Consider the following 17591-nt stretch of genomic DNA (forward strand, 5'->3'; position numbering starts at 1 on the left):
CCAATAAGCCAGCAAGGCTGCCTAAGAAACACAGCCTCACAGCTGAGTCACATTGCTGTATTCAGGTAATGCTGGACACAGCCGCTGCTCTTCTGAACTGTCACCCTGACGGGCTCCAGAGGGGTCAGTGCCCACATTTTTGTGGAGGAGGAGACTGCCAAGGCCTTCTACTAACAACTATCACCAAGTCTTTTGTGTTGTAGCTGAATCTTTTCTTACTGACAAGGAAAAGCAATTTTTTTTTTAATAAAGTGTTACGTTTTAATGGTAACCTGCCGATATAAGGTATGACATGCACCTGTTAGGATGTTGGTTGCCTGTACAACCTGAGTCTGCCTGGAAATCCTCATGAAAAGCCCACTGAATAAATACCCTTGTAAATTTGTGGAGCATGAGGAGCATGAGCATGTCTGTCTGCTTGGTGCCCACTGAATGCAATAGTGGTGGGCGTGCTTGGACTACATGGCTTTACGTGTCTGCAGAAGTACTGGTCTGTTGTAGACAAGAGAGTCAAACCTGAGGCTTGGCGTATGTGGAAAATTTCCAGAATTTTTCATCTATTCCTCATAAAGTTTTGATAAATACGCTGTGATCCAGAGGGTTGCTATTGTCTGTATCATGCAGTCAGTCAGTGTAACAAGAGCAAAGTTCCTGACTGGCCAACCTGCTTAGAAAATGTACCCATTTCTGCTGAGATTAGTGTGCTTTTTCTGAGCTTTTCTTTTTCATATATACAATTGTAGTTGCTTGTGGATGGAAATAGGAAATTATCTCATACAGTGTACAATTAAAAAAAAAAAAAGAGGAAGAAAAAAAAAAGTTACATTTCTCTGTTCCCGGCAGAGAACTTTTATCTTGCATATTGAATTGCAAATAGCAATTCCAATGGAGTTAGAAAAAATAATTTTCTGAGCTTAGTTTCTGCTAAAAAGCAGGTCTGAATGCAAGTTGTTGTTTTAATTAACTAGGTGGTTTGTAATCAATTCTACCCTGGCAGGGATGAAAGTGGCTAGTTCAGCATCATAATTGTGAAAATACTAGCAGGAAAACGTCTACGCCCAGACAAAAGAATTCCCCTCAAACAAGCACTCATGTCCAAAGCTAATTTGAATGCTAAACCTAAAAGATATTAAGAGGGTTTTTTGATGTTTTACACTTGTTTGGACACTTGTGTTGTTTAACTCTGTAACTACCTGTTTGTTATTTGGCTGAATTAAACACTGCTGCAATTCGTTAGCATATACAAGAGCTTAGTAATACAATCAGGCACTAATGCATTCATTTTCTACTTGACTGCTCATTCATTGAGATGTTAGTACATAGGAAGAATATGATCAGGGTGACTGTGGGATGAACTAATCAATTCATAATGAATAATCTGAAAATACAGATGTCTGAGGGAGATGTCCTCAGCACAGGCTGAATTCAGCAGAACCGAAGGAGAACAGGTGGAGGAGACCCCAGCGAGGTGGGGTGTTCAGCCCTGAGCTGAGATGCCACCACCTCATTTCCCAAAAGGAAACCTTGGGCAGAGCTTACCATGAGCCGGTTCGAAAGCTGAAGAGTGGGTACATCTGGAGCAGGAGCAGCCTTCCACTGCACACAGACCCCAGCGACCTTTGCTGGAGCTGCAGAGATCTTTATTTGTGAGGGCTGAGTGCTTGTAGGGGAGAGCTGCCAGGATTTCCTCAATGACAACTGCTCCTTTCTGTTTGCCTTTCCTCATCCCAGCTCCTGCCAGGAATTTGTCATCTGTTGGGTTTTTTTGTTTTGGCTTTGTTTTTTTCTGGTTCTGAGCAGCTTTCTCTTACTGGTTTTACTTCAGCTTCTCTCTTGGGAGTTAATTATTACAGATCTGCGTAATCTTTCTGACTGCAAATAAGAAAGATGAGCTGAGGCACAGACCTGTGGCTGGGATCCATTTTAAGCCAGGGCAGGTGTCGGAGGTGCGTGAAGATGCTTGTACAGCAATCGCAGTGGGTGCGGAGTGCTTACATTTGTATGTCTCGAGCACGATCAGTGGTTTGGAAAGCCACTTTTTTAACTGCGGTAGCAACTCCCATCCAGCTATCTGAAAATGCTCTCACAGTAGGCACTGAGCATTGCCCCTTCAGTGACGCTTTTCAGTAGAAGATACGAAGACCCAAAAGGTTTTCTGAGGACCACGTGCATGTGTGTTACATCTGATCAAGGAGTCCCTACTTTTGTCCCCAGCACTGTCCCTGAATCCTGGCTGCTTCTCATGGGAGACTCCTGCTCTTGCAGGAAGGTTGAAAGTAAGGTTGGACAAAGTATTCACGTGTAGATTTTCATACCTCTGCTTTGCAAAACTTAGACGTTCCCTCTACATGCAGCCTTATTAATATGGCTGGTGTATGTTCTCTTACTCTTGGACTAGGAAATGCTCCTTTTCCTTTCAACATCTCCTTGGATCCCTAGACAAGGTCATCTGGGTTACTCTGACTTGAAAGTAGATGTGACTGGAGCTGTTTCACTTCTTGAGTCTTGGCATGTCCTGGATTTCTTCAGTGCAACCAAGATCAGGACCACTGCCTTATAGACAACTTCCATTGCTTACAAATAGGAGTATTCAGTGCCAGAGAAGGGATGTGGCAGCGTGTGACCTTCTGCCTTTGTTTCGAGACAAAACAAGATTCAGTCTTTTGAATGGGTCCAGGAGCAGTTCAGTGATCCTGTTGTGGGGAATGGTTCCTGCTGGCAGAGATCACTCTGACTGATGGTGAGGTGAATAATCTGTGTTTGTGGTTAACCCCAAAGCAATGTGCATCTGCGCTCTGTGTGACGAGCTCTGAGGCCAACCCTGCCCGTCTCCCTGTGCGTTATGCCCATAGCAGTGCATACATTGCAGTCCCGGTTTGCTTTCCTAGAGGGCTGTGCTGTGTGGTGGGATTATTCACTTTGGGAGTGAAGCGTGGGTTCCTGTATGAAGCTTCATTCGCATTAAACCAGAAGATTTGCAACTAAATTCCAAGACTGAAATCAGAGCAGATGCTTGACAAGAGTGCATCTGCCCTGCAGAGTGGAAAGGGCTCAAGGAGGGGAGAGTGGGGAGAGATTTAATAAAGACAGGGGGAGTTCAGCTTGAGCTGCACGTGTCTGCGCGTGCCCCTGCACCTGCGCATCTCCGTGTCTGGGATTTTTCTTCCCCGTTCTTTCACCACCCAGCGTTCTTTATTGTCTCTTGCAGGTAGATCACTCGTTGCTATAAATTTTCTTATCTCCAGTGCTTTTCCAATTATGGATAACAACAGGAAAGCAGTCATTGGTTTCTAAAAGGTCATCAAGATATAAGGCCTGATTGGGAAGGGGATGACTTATGGAGTTAGCTTGTGTAAATCTGGGGAAGTTTTATGCACAAGTCAGGCACGAAATGTAAGTGAGATTCATAAAAAACAGAGATTTACACTGGCTTCAGTTAGTGGAAATCAAAACGGTTATGAAAATTTCCTATTCTTTTTATGCCTGTATATGCAGAGAATAAGCTTTAAATGTGTTTTTCAAGTGCCTGTGGTGCTGGGGCAGGGCTGTCCTCTCAGCCCTGGGTGATGGACCGCTGCCTGTCCCGAGGATGCTCAGGGTGCAAAGCAGTGGTAAATATGAGCTTCTCCCATGCCTTGCCTTGTCAGTCATCTAGATGTGATCTCCTCCATGCACAAGAAGACAATTCAGTCTCGTCTGAGCGCGCTGGCAGCATCCAGTGAAAGTGATTGCTGGGACAGAGGCACTTCTCAGGTGACATCAGCTTTAACACCACTGTCTCCCTTGGCACCCACAAAGTCACTGCAGATCTGTGGGGCTTCAGCCACTGAATTTGTCAAGTTTGTATGGGGACGTGCCCAGGTCACAGCTGGAGACACCCGATTTTACATCACCTGCTGCTGGCCGTGTCTGCTGCCAGCGACTGGAGGGAGCGTTGGAGAGCAGCGGAGGCCTTGAGCAGAGGAGACACTTCAATCCCGAGCTGTGGTACAGGCAGCAGTTACATCCCAAAGGGCTGCTTGCCTTTCCCATGTGCTGAAAGTGTCTGTCAGCCCCTGTAGTGCAGCCATCACTGTTGTCACTGACATAAGGTGACACCCTATTTCCCAGGGGTATAGCGATGGCTTTTGTGCACATACAGCAGAGTCGTACTGCAGGGCCTTGAGTGGTGCAGCCCATGAAGACAAGAGTGAAAAATGTCCATCCCATTTTACATCCTGGCCTGTCCCACAGCCTCCCTGGCCATCAGGTTCCCCTTCTGCTTCCCAGTGCTGATGACATACCTCTTCCTGGCTTTTCTCCTAGCTGCAGGATTCCAAGGGATGCCCGAGTATTGACACTGTTATGGAAGATGACGTGAGTATAATGGGTTTCCAAGCTGTAAAATTATGGAGCTTGTGGAAAATGCAACGAGTAACAGGCAACAGTTCAAGGGAGAAGGGGAAGGACTGCTGGCAACTAGTCCATTTTAGGCACTTTGTCGAGGTGCTGAAGTTACAAGCCCCATCAGCTCAGCTGTTGGAGAGTCAGAGGGGAGAGAGGAAGGTCTGCTCAAGGACAAGTCATCCTGTCTGGAGACCTGAATGTCTGGAGAAGTTTCATGCTCTGTTTTCTGTGGAGGGATCCCTGGGTGACTGTGGTCCCACTAATACCAAGTTACACGGGAGGAGCTCAGGCTGCAAAGGCGAGGTGGCAGAGGGAGGGTGTCAGCACTGCAGAGCATCCCCAGAGCAGGGCATGGGCACGCACAGCCTTCCTGCGAGGCTCTGAGGTCTGCAACACAGGCCAAGTTCAATCATAGCACGTGAGATAAAACAAGGCAAAAACGTTCCTTGCATGGCAGGGCTGCTTTCCAGTCACACGGTTGCCCTCTTTTCAAGAAAGATGCCATGTAGATACAATTTCCAATGCACCTGACATGGCAAATGGCTGGGAGCAGGGCAGGCAGCCAGAGACGTAGGCACTTCTGACCATGCTGCCTCTCCGCACCCAAACATAGTACACAACGCAGCAGATCTGCCCTCTAAACATGCTTTGAAATGCAATTCAGAGTTGGTATAGAGGTGTCTGGCAGCAAAAAAAAGGTGTTGGGAGCTGCCATGAGCTACTTAACCTTCTGACTAATGCACGAAGTCATTTCTGTCACAGCTGTCTGAACAATACATTTGCCAATTAAGGTAATTTAATCAAATCTCTTGTATCCAGCAGAAAGGGCAGAGAAAACCCAGGTGAGGGAGAGAAAACAGAGCCAAAATTCTTCTGTGTGTCACACAAAAACAGAACAAAGGGTAGGTGGGTGTGCATGTGCATGTGCCTATAAATATTTATGGATAATTGCACTGCAGAGCCACAGCATAACTGACAACTCAAAAGCCAGTTCCTGGGACGTGCCCTCCCCACCTGTGAAGTGATGGAGCGACTTGGGGAACGGGCAGGAGCTGTGTTAAGGGCTGCACTCCCACTTCACTGGTTCAAGTGCAAAAAAGGATGCATTAAAGGTCTGTTGGCCCCGGGGAGGCTCCACTCACCCTGTGCTCAGGGATGTGACACCTCTCCCTACTTGCTTTCTTTCCAAAGCAAAACCATGCGGAGATGCTGGTGCCCCTGTCCAGCTTGGAGGGTGGAGGAGTCACCATGAAGCGGGGTGGCCATCAGGGCTCCTGGGTTCCTGTATCTTGCAGTGCTGAAGCTTCATCTCCATAGTGGATTTGTACCTTTTCTCATATCTCCCATCCGGGCATGGCTTTTGTTTCCAGCTATTTCCACTGAGAATTAATTAAAACACTTGATTTCTAATGTAGTTAACTGCTTTCATTTCTCTGTCCCACTGTGCCCCGTGCTTGGCATCATTAACCCAGGGCTTGTTCAAGATCTCCAGAAAGTGTGCCTCAGCATAAAGGTGCTGTTTCTTGACGTCAGTGCAAGTCTGTAAGCTTTCCCCACCTACCTAAAGCTGTTGTATGTAGCAACAATTGCGTGTTGTAGCAAGATAACAATTATCACTTGCCTAATGAACAACTCTATTTCCTTCTAACCAGATGCCAAAGTCTAGGAAGCCACATGCTTTGGGTAAGGTCTGAGATGCACACTTTTGTGTTACTGTTCATTCAATCTCAGTACAACCAAAACCTCAGAAAATGGGCGGGTTTAGCCATTCATCGTGTGAAATGCAAAATATTTTGGACCATTGTTGTGTTACAAAAGCAGGAACATTACCTCTGAGAGTCAACAGGGGTTTACCTGCACCTTATGTAGCATCCCCTGCACTTTCTTTCCCATGAGTTGTTTTTTGTATTTGCATTGCCTTAAACAAATTTGAACAAAGTGTGCATGTTGCTTCTCCTTAAAGAGTAATTTTTGCTTGCAGAGTGGTGCACTTGGTTTCTTTATTGTAAGTAGTGGTCCTTTTATCTAATGCTTACATCTCATCTGCACTGGGGACCCATCCCATGGAATGGGATTGCTAAATCTTCTCTTATTTCTTCTCTGTTCTTAAGTGCGCCTTTACAAAGGGAGGCTCTGACACGACTTGCCTGTGACCACGCTAGCCTGGCTCTTTGGTTTTGTTTCCTCCATGGCCTGCAAGGTTGCAGATCATACAGCTGCACCCGTATAACAGCTTTTTCACTTGGATGACTGTGGCTGAAAATAGCATAAATAGCATAAGAGAACATTCCCTGCCAGTAAGCACTCCCCTGGGTACTGACTTTGGCTGTCCCTGCATTGTCATCAGCCCCAGTGCCATGTTTTCTGGAAGCATGACATTGCACCAGGCTTTGCACGGTGAGCAGGGGTTGATGCAGGGCGCTGCTGGGAAGGACAGCATCACACAGGGTTACAGCTGCGTTGGGAGCCTGGCTCCTGCCTCAACTCTGAGCCTTTCTGCGGCCCTACCACTGTCCTGATGTAATTAAATAGAGAAGGTGTGAATGCTTTAATATTTGCCTGAGAGCAGTATATAGGGTATCAGGGAAGACGTTGGAGAGTGGTAAAAATAATGGCATCTGCGGGGCTCCCCTGCCTGGGGGGAGGCTCACCGGTACCTCCAGATGTGCCTGCAGAATACTTTGTGGTTTAAGCCTGGACATGAGCACTACAGGGGATGTGCAGGGTAGAGACCACATGGAGTGGCACAGGTTTCAACAGCCACTGACAGGTTCAATCAGCAAAACGAGTCCCAAAAAGAAGGATGAAGGTCTGTGGTAAGACCAGAAGGTGCAGAATGGCAGAGCTGTGCCTGTTCCAGGGGGAATGAATGTTCAATGCATTTGCTGCAGCTACTCCTTTGGAAGCAGGATACGGCCACAGGCTGCTATGGTGGGGCATGGAAAACCCAAACACGACTCCTCTTCCTTGACCTCTTCAACCCCACTGGGGTGGCCCAAGGTCTGCCTAAATGAGGACGTGATCCAACCCGACAGCAGGAAAGGTCAATCAGTCAGGGGACTGCCCATTGCTGGGGCAACGGTGATTAAATTGGGCTTTACCAGGTTGTGTTGCAATCTGGCTCACTGCCCATCTGTCTTGCCACATTAAATATATCCATAGCCGTGTGGAGGTCATGGTCAAATCCAGGAGATCCCAGCTCATGTAAATTATCCTACTTGTCCCCCAGTCTCCTAAGAGCCTGTAAGGGTGCTTGTGGTTGCAGCATCCCCTCTCCAACACAGGGGTTTATGCAGCACCTGGGCCTGGCAGTAGCTCTCCCCTCCAGGGACAAGGAGGGAGAGAAAAATTGTCAGTTCCTTTTTTTTGCCTTACCCCCCCCCCTCCCCCTCCTTTTAGGTCTTGTTGGCAGGACAAAGAATGGCAGCTGAGCAAATGCGCTGGTTTCCAGATTGACACCAAGTGAATGCGGCCACTCGTAATCACTGCCGACGAGCATTTATCACTCCCACAGATTATAATGTGGGGAGCAGGTGTCTGACCTGCGATGACAAAAACATGGAGTGGTGGTAGGAAGGAAATAGATAAGATGTCATTTTTCAGCACAATTTTTCTCTCTTTAATGTTCTCCTAGATTATGGGAAACAACCATGGAATGGGGAATGCCAATGTTTTATGGTGTCAGTAGGGTTTAAGGTTTTAGGGGGAAAAAAAAAATCAAAAAAAAGTGATGTTGGATCCTGTATGTTATGGGGTATTTATAGGACACACTAAGTTGGGGTTTTTTTAATTTATTTACTTGAGTCAAGTAAGATAAATGGGATTCTGTATCCAAGTACTTGTAGCCAAAGGAAATTAAAAGAAACACAGTCCTCTTGAACTTGGCCTCCGCTTAGGGAAGAAAAATGACACAGAAATGACCCTTAGATTAAAGAACCGCTCATGCCTCAAAGGAAATGGTAGAAAGTATTTTGTAAAAATCTTTTCTTCTCATATTACACATTTTCTGTTTCTCCTCATTGCTGCTTTTTTCCTAGTAGAAGTACTGAAAAAAAAAAAGAAACAAAAATCCACCAACTTTGCTGTGGTATCTTCTACTTCTAAACACACTCTCCTGTGTGAGCCATGAAGGCTGCTTTAACGCTGACTTCGGTTTTCCATCATTGAACATATTTCAAGATGGAAAATAGTTTTAAATTTCCTGATCTGCAGTTTTGGGTTTAAAACCTCATCTCTCATTTTAATAATAGTAATAATCCTATTCTGAACTGCTTTCATGTTTTCCATCTGAGGAGCTGGCGAATGTCCTACATGTTTAAGCATCTCAACATCCTAGGACCGATGAGTGCAAACTGCTGGAATTCAGGTCCAGTTCATTGCACAAATCAGAGCTGTTTGTATCTGAAACCTTGTTTTACGTTCATTATTGTAATGTACGGATGGGAAAGGAGGCAACGGGATCTTGCAGGTCACGAGTTGAATATAATCAGATCAAGGAGCAACCCATCCCTGTACCTTCAGGTTCTTGGGCAGGAAGAGCTGGCTGCGGGTCAGACTGGCAGTTGCAGTCTGGCTCTGAGAAATGCCCACAGGAGATGCTGAAGAGGTGACAACCTTCGTCTTGTCTCCAGATGCATGTGAGTTAGTTCAGGACTCTTCGGGAGAATTTTGGGATTGTTGCTGCTGTTGAGCACTTAAAAGAACAGCCTCTGCAAGGAGTGATGTCCTCCCTCTGTAGCTGATTTGGTTGATTGTGATTGATGGATGTTAACAAATCCTAGAGACGATTTGGAGCCAGAGGCTGCACAAACCTATGATGGGTCTCTCTCTTCTCTTTGTTAAATGGGAAAAAATCAGATTTTCCTTTGCTGCATATTTCAAAGCAGTGAGGTCTCTGTGTACCCATCACACACCTTGTGTCTTGCTCTTCCCTTGACAGCTGCAGTGTCTGAGGTCAGTGCCAAGATCCCCGTCACAGAATGACCTCCAGCCTTGCCAGCACTGCTCCATGCCTCCTTTCCATGTAAAGAAACAGCCCAGGTGGGATGCCATGGGGAAGGCGGGTTGCACCTGAGAGGGAGAGAGGAAGGAACAGTGTCGGAAGAGGCAGGCACTGCAAGCTTGCCCTGGGCAACACACAGAGGAAGAATTCAGGAAACCAGTGCTAGCAGTGGAGCGGGGAGGCAGGGGACGGAAAGGTGAATGTGGGAGAGAAACCCTGGACTGCAGCGATACGCAGGGGTTGTCCCTGCCTGCACCCTGAGAGGTCTGGCCTGTAAGCAGGAGCACGCCGTGCATCACCATGGCCCCCCGGTAGCAGCTGGTCCTGGTCGCTCTGCATTGCACTGTGGCACCCCAAGGATCACCAGGTGATCTCTGCACGTTCAGATCAGCCTCCAAAGCAGATCTCCATATCCTTGAAAGTCAACCCATCAGAAATGACGGGGGGAAGGAGGATTTAAAAGCACGCCTCTATTTGTTCTTGCTGGGGTGTTCTCTGATACAAATGCTAGGCGAGGGAGGCTTTTCATGCTGTTCTACCAAAACTAAATAAAAATAAGGATAAAATTTTGGAAATGGTGGTAATGAAATTAAGGGGTTTGCTTGTCTCTTTCTATAACAACCTTCTGTCTAGCAATCTGAACAGAAATAATAATTTGAAAGGGAAGATAATTAAACAGGCAACTAAACTGGAGGAATAAGGCTATTGATGAAGAAGGGCAGCTGGGGAAAAAGTAGAGGAGGTGGCAGGGAAAAGAAGCACATCTCTTTAAATTGTCAGTCTCTCAGGGCAAGGTTGCTGCAGACATAATGAGTGTCCTAGTGAATTATCTCCCACTTTTATTGTCTGTTGCTACCATGGAAAGATGGGGAGGTGGGGAAACTAACTTTTTTTTTTTTTTTTTTTTTTGAATTTGGACAGACTTAAAGAAGTGGCATCAAATTTGAAGGGCACCCAATCAATCTGTTGTCCTAGCTGCATGAAATTGTATTTCCCTGCCACTTCATATCTTATTTGCAGCAGCTGGGCTGTAAGTCATTGGTGATAACATTCTTTATTATGCAGCCGTGTTTATGAACTGTGCCTGGAAAGAGATGATAGAAATATGCAGCAATATGCAAAGGGGGGGATGCTGGGGGGAGGGGGAACAAATGCTAGTTGCTAGGGCAACCGTGGGGCTATTTTGGGCATCAAATTTTGCAGATGATGAAAAGCATTTTCATGTGATGGTTGGTCTCTCTGGAAAGAGAAGGGGAGAGAGGGCATACAATAAACCAGGAAGATAATACTCAAGAAGGCAGTCATTTAATTTTTTCAGATATATACATACGTATATAATTCTAGCTGTACTGAAAATGTATTAAAACCAAAGGAGCCGGTACCTCCTAGTTAAGAGGAAGGAGAGATGTTTTAAATAACTAACTAGGAAATGGCATGCTAATAATTTGGGAGGCTTTCCTACATCACTTGGCACAGTCTAAATCTAGCCGATGCTCTCAGAAAGTGCTGCGTGAGTCATGCTGGTGTCTGCAGCCAACCCTGCCTGCACCTGGTCTGTCTCACCACAGGCACTGATAGCCCTTTCCCCAAGCTGTCTCCACCTCTATCCCAGCAGCAATTGAGCCAATTAATTCACAACTCCTTCTGCCACAGGTTAAACCCCCCCAAGTTATCCAAGACTGCTCTTGACTATTGCAAGGATCAAATGATACCCATACTTGATACCCATTAAAATGCTAAGGTTCATAAAAAATGGGAATTGCATTCAGGCAGCTGCCCTCCGCCAGAGATCTCCGACCTGGAGGATCTGAGCTGGCGTGGGGGGCACGGAGAAAGGGCTGGCTACCCCCCCATGCACACAGGCTGGGACAGAGGTGGAAACCCCCGGGGACTTTCAGGGCTGAGGCTCAGGTGTGGGAGCTGGGCAGTCTGGACAGCGGGTACGTGTGCCTTTGCGGTGCTCGATGCTCGGAGCCGAAGGCAGTGCCGCGGAGCTGTCAGGGCCGAGGGCGCCTTTCCAGAACGTGCACGAGCTGCCCACGTTTGGCCTGTGACAGCAATGCCAGAGAGAAAAGGCAGGCTGCAGCGGGTGAGGGATGAGATCACCTGCCCTTGCTGCAGCTGGGGCCGGGTGGGCCCTGGCTGGAGGCGTGAGGGGCAGCCCCCGTCAGGGCTCAGCACCTTCACCTGTGGCCCCTTGGACCAGCAGGAAGGGCAGAAGTGGCAGCACTCGGGAAAGGTGAAGCAGTGCTGTGAGCAGGGTAAGAGCTTGGTCTGTTTTCTCAGCTTCTGACTTCCCTGAGTGTAGTTTGCTCGTACTCCGGACTAGCTTTCTTGCAGTGATGCTTTTCTTAATTTGATTTTACTGGAGTTGCTCCAAATGAGAACAAGCTTATGAGTGTTGTTTGCAGCCCCTGGATGATCACTGTTGCTTGAGCCATTCTTAAAATCCTTGGGACTCTAAATATATTGGCACATTAAGCTGTTTAAAATGAACTGTGCATGTTTTCAGCAAGAAATCTATTTTAAATGCAATATAATGTGACTCTCTTATTGCTCTAAAGTTGTGTTTTTAATTAAGTAGTTATCAGTGGCAGTGAGATTCTTCTTGAATAATTAAATCAAGGTAGTTTAGTGAGTAATTGTAAAGTGAATTGCTGAGACCATCAGGCTGCTGTTGAGAGAGTCTGTTTTCTTTCAGAAAATTAATCCAAATGTCGGGTGTTGCGAAGAAAGTAGTAGAACATTGTGCTGGGTAATGGGCATTTGTCTTGGCATGCTCTGTGTCTCAGAGCTGCATCTCTAATTCTGCCTTCCCATCTTTACTGAAAGGCGACTGTGTCTTCTCCAGGCACAGATGCTGGTGACTGTCCGCTCTGCGTGGTTACTTTCCCTTCATCTGCTGCCCTGGGTAGTTCAGCCCAGACGATTGAAGGGGGCGGAGGGGTGTGTGTGATAAGTTAGTTACTAAACAGCATAAGCCCAGGCCTGATTTTGCCAGTTTTTGTATGCATGAACTTTCTGGCCTGGATTTCCTGGCTCTTGGCCAAGGCAGAGCTGAGCCCGCCCCGTCTCTTATGCCCTGGCATCTCAGTCGGAGGTTCTGTTGCTTGTGTGTTAATCTGGTACTTTAGGGTGTCTCACGTGGCATGTAGTAATTCTCTTGCTGTTAGGCATTCCGAACACGAACAGCCAACTGATATCTTCCATTGCATTAAACTTGATTTGCCAGGAGACCGAGGGGGAATCCTCTGTACAAACCCTGAATGCATGCGGGTGCCTCCTGCCGCGGTCTGGACGGACTGCCTACAAAATAATGTCCACTCATACACAGTGAAGGAAAATACGTGCACGCTGTAGAAATAATAGTTTTGACGGATTTGTTATTTTTGAAAGCCTGCCTCATGTTCTCTTCATAGCTTTCCTTGCTCTGCCTGAGGAATATGTCCAACAAACATAAGTGTTACACAAATTTTGAGGAAGCTAAGCTGACTCTGGAGGAGCTTGTTAATGTTTTCAAAGGCAGAATGAAGAACTAAGTGAGGAGAGCCTGGCCACCCTCCTGACATTATCCTCAGGCATCAGCAATCACACAATCATTTACCAGCTGATGTTTTGTTAGGGCATTTATTCTGTAACCACAAAGTCCATGAGGACTGATGGGGATGCTGATATCTTGTGGATTTACTTCTATGAAGTGGGATTTTCTAAAGTGCCTCAATAATTTAGGAGTTCAGCCTTATTGAAAAGCATTCGGGTACCTTTGGAAATCCCATTCATGATTCTCCGTTACGCTTTACGAGCCTGCAGCCCTCAACGGGGACGTTATTTCATGCTCTAGGTAACAATGTAAAACTCGGTGGTTTTTAGCACCATACTGGCTTTTCACCGGGAGAACAATTTACAGAGATATTGTTGCTGTAGCGGACTCAATTCCCCATGCCTTTTCTGGAGCCTTCCTGCTGTCACCTTTGGTTTTTCCTCAAAGCTTTAAGGATTTTCTGGCAGAGATGCTTCTCTGCAGCACTGGGCTCAGCTCTTGATTCCACAGTTACCTGCCGGGGGTCTCCACAAAGCCGCCCTTGCTGCCAGCGTTGGCATCTCTGAAATAGGCACTGGCACCAGCGGGGGAGATGGATAGGGCGAGGGGGGAGCTTCAGGGGTAATAGAGGCTGCAGAACTGCAGAGCATCCTTTGGTGTCAACAGATGCTCAAGTTTTGATGAAATGTCAGATTTTAAAAGTTTTTAGAAAAATTGTCCTGCTTCTTGCTACAGAAGGTGGCAGATACCTCATATTTTTCAGTTTTGGGGTTTTTTTTTAGTTTGGTTTTTTTTTAAGAGGCATTTTAGACAGGAATATTTTTTTAAGGCCTTTTCTATGTGTTTCCAACCACATTGTCCCCCAAGAACAGGTTGGCTGTCTTTTGCTGTATATCCGTATCAGTGTTGAGAAACTGGAAACTTATTTCTTCATTTCTAGTCCCTCCTGCACCTGAGTTACCTGAAACACTGAGCACAAAGTTGAAGCTATCTTTCTATGCACTGTGCAGCATAAACAATGTTGGAACAAACATGGGTATAAAATTGGGGGATAACACAAATTCAATTTTTTTTTTTTTCTTTTTTTTCCAGGACATGGAAGCTTCTGCCTGTGAATTTAATACCAAAGACAGTCAAGATCTTGGTGACGGACAGAAGGTCAGTCTTTTAGCTTTGTTTAACCCAAAACTAAACCATGCTTCTTGACATTGATTGTGTTGATGTCTTCTGCTTTACAAAACAAAGGTGTGCGCCCTGCTTGGCAAAAATTAGTCTTTAGCATCGCTGAGATGAACTGTGACAGAGGGGGCCAGACTGGGGGGGTGTTTTTGATGCTGGTCCCAGGTGTGAAACCCAGGTTCAGCTTTATTTGAAACTCAGGTTCAGGGTCACACTGTTACAGGCTCTTTGTGTAGCGGTTTGGTGCAAGATATAAAAATGGATATTGGCACCTTGGTCTGAGGCTTGTGTCTGAGTGTCAGTCTTGCCTGTGTGTTTGAAGGTCTTCTGCAGTTACCCACATCTCCTTTGGTAATACACATGTTCCTGCTCCTTTTTTGTAAGGGAGCAAGTGTGGATTCTGACTGGAGTAGGACAAGTATTTAAAAACAAAGAAAAGCCTCTTGCAAATATTTGTTTAAATGTTCCATTTTTACTATTTATATTCCATGTGCATGCGGGATGTGGAAAGATGCATTTTAAGTCAGTGACAAAGGTGATGGCTTTGCCATCCAACATTTCAACTTAACTTTAATTATTTTTTTCTCCGAACAGCCTTATTTATAACAGAGGAGAATAAGAAATAAAATATATCTTCATGTGTCAGTTTCTATCACCTCACTTCCAAATTTAGTTTGCTGGTTTTAATCAGCTCCGCTTCCCTAGAAGGTCTTTTAGCTGTTCTGTCAAGTGTGTTTCTACATGTGCATTTGTGTTTGACCAGCTTTCAGTTCCAACAGGCTTCATATGAGGGTTTTTCATAGCATCGCTGGGGGAGATTTTAGGTTTTTAAAGAAGTTTGTGTGTGTGTGTGTGTGTGCATATACATTCTTCATATATTTTTACATACGAAATAATATACATGTATATTATTTAGATACCTATTTTGCAGTAACCTAAATTGCATCACAAATCTGTCAACTCTCCATCCTTGCTACTTGGTTCCTGCCCTGGGCAGGAGCGGTGTGCTTACCCCTTAGCAGATGCTTTTAATGGTTGGTACCAAAGCCCACTGGACTCTGTGGAGGTTTGGATAAGATATTTTATTTTGATGATAGATGAAGTAGAAATACCAAACAAAATATCTGAAGGTTGTCCCTAGGCAATAGCAGCATAGCCAGAGCATCTGGTATTCCCCACAGCAACAAGGTGTTTCAAAAGAAAATGCAGTGAATGTCAGAAAACTTTACTGAAGTAAGGACGGCTTCAGCAACTCCAGGATTTTGGTGAAGGAAAAAAAAAATCCCAACCCAACCAACCAAAAAAACCCCAAACATCCCTTCCCATTTTTTTCTCAGATAATATTTCTTTGACTCCTGTGATGCCTCTACAGCCCACAGTCTGCACTGGGTAGGTGGCTTCTCTGCCACCTTGCTGTCATGGGCTGAGCCAAACCAGTCAGTGCTGCAAGCCAGAAGTGATGGTTTGGTGGCAACTGGTGTAGCTTTTGTGTATGGAAAGAACTGAGGTGACTCAGTGCTGCTAAAGGACTGTTTTTTAAAGGCCTTGGGAAAAGAAGTTGTTTAACAAAGCTCTTGTGTCTGTCCCGTGCATATCAAACTTATCATCTCTTATTGAGAAGGTTATCTGTAATGCGTGCCGTTTTCACAGGCAGGTGCAGACCGAGTTGGTTGCTCCAAGCAGAAAACTAGCATTACATCTAAGACAGGCTTCAGAAGACAAGAATTGCTTTAAGCCACATTTCTCCATCTCATCAGCACAAGGGAAACATCAATTCCCAGGGGTGAAAATGGAGGGTGCCTGCTCTGGGAAGGGAGGACAGGCATTTAAAGCAGGGCACGGCCCTGCAGATGGAACGGGCACCAGCTTTATGCCCTGGTGGATACTCAGACCTAATGGACATTGCAACGTGTGTTTGGTTTTTACGAAGACTTAGATGCACAGGGCTGGAAAGAGCCTCAATTGTTGCCATTGCTCCCCTCGCTGCTCTGGTGATGGACCAGCTGTGACTTTCCCTATAATTTCAGCTCCTAATGCCTCATCCAGGTTCAAGGGGGCAGAAACTTTTGCCTTTTCATTTTGAGCCTGAAACGATGCCTGAGCTATCAGCCTCTCATCAGGGAAAAGGAGGTAACCTTGTCCTGATGGTGTTCTCATGAATAATTCCTTCGCTCGCCCACTTGATTTCAGGTTTCCCAAAATAACTGACACTTTTCACACTGAGAGCAAGCAATCCTGGGGAAAATAAAATACATTAAACTACTACACCACCTTGAGAGAGCCCCTGAGTTGGTGCTTTTTTTTAAAAAAAAAAAAAACAAAACTAACAAAAAAACCCCCACAAAACAGACAGAAGTTCTGTAGCAAATTTTGAGAGTTGATGGGGAATGCACCTTAATCCCTCCATACTCCCAGTTGCAGTAGGTATCTGCCTCGGTTGCTTCTTTTGGGATGTGATGGTCTTCTGTCTGTGAATTCGCATTCATGGGAGCTGGGAACCCTGGGAAGATGGGGAGGGACAACATGGGCGATGCAATACAGAGTGGCTTGATCTGCCATCGGGATCCGTCCCGCCTGCCTGAGCAGCCTTTCCCCTTCAGACAATTCAGAATTTCCTTTCCAAGTGTGACTCCCCTCTTCAGATGTGCTGTACAATGTCTCTCCACTGGATACCCACTGAATGCCTAATTTTTAACCACTCTGTCTGTCAGATCCACAAAAGCTGTTACTGGAGGTGTTTGCATGAAAGAGCTCCACTGTAGGTATCTGAGAGCAGCTGGCGATGCTCTAGACAGTATCCAGCAGTGCTGATTAAGGCAGGATGCTTTAGTCTCCCTGGCTTAATGGCTATGTGCGTTTTCTTAATGTACCCTCCCCCTCAATTGCCTCCTAAATTAGCATGCAGGATGTGTCCAGCCTTGGAAAGAAAAGAAGTTTGGCACCTCTTTGATTCAGACAAGACAGGTTGTAATATTATTGAAAATAAAATGAAAATCTGACTTAGAGACATCAGAGGAGAGTGTGGGCTCAGCCCTGGGCTTTGACCAGGCTCGTGCAACGCAGACCAGGGCACGTGGGGCGGGCGATGGCTTTGCCTTGTACAGCCCTGCTCAGCACCATGAGCCCAGCCTGGGTCCCGCCTCGCCTTTGGCATGAGGTGAAGCATGCTCGCGGTGGCTTTGTCCTGTTTGTGCCCCCCCAGTAACAGTCCTCAGAGGTGACTGACCAGCTGGGCAATGCTAGGGCGGAGCAGGACTCCTGCCATGCCTGGGGTGAGGAGGGTAGCGCGCCCGCTGCTGTGCGGTTGGTGTTCGGGTGGGCACAGCACGGGGGAGTCCAGAACATCAAACGTTTGAATCGACTTGTGTGGGTGATAAAATCGGTAGCGCTCGATGGCCGCTGCCTGCTAAAGGCTTTTAGGTGCCTGCTGTGAGGTGCAGCTTGTTCCGCATGAGTGAGGCTCCCTGGGAGACCTGCCCGTGG

The 17591-nt window shown here is 46.3% G+C and overlaps 1 protein-coding gene across 1 annotated transcript in view; it reads left to right on the forward strand.

Annotated features, from left to right (window-relative positions):
• TNRC6C (trinucleotide repeat containing adaptor 6C) overlaps positions 1–17591 on the forward strand; it is a 336978-nt gene that overhangs the window by 23152 nt on the left and 296235 nt on the right. Inside the window, exon 4 of the mRNA XM_056332439.1 lies at positions 14022–14087. Coding sequence (XP_056188414.1) covers positions 14022–14087 — 66 coding nt within the window. The remainder of the gene's footprint in view (positions 1–14021; positions 14088–17591) is intronic.

This window comes from Falco biarmicus, chromosome 1 (assembly GCF_023638135.1).
Source record: "Falco biarmicus isolate bFalBia1 chromosome 1, bFalBia1.pri, whole genome shotgun sequence".
NCBI lineage: Eukaryota > Metazoa > Chordata > Aves > Falconiformes > Falconidae > Falco > Falco biarmicus.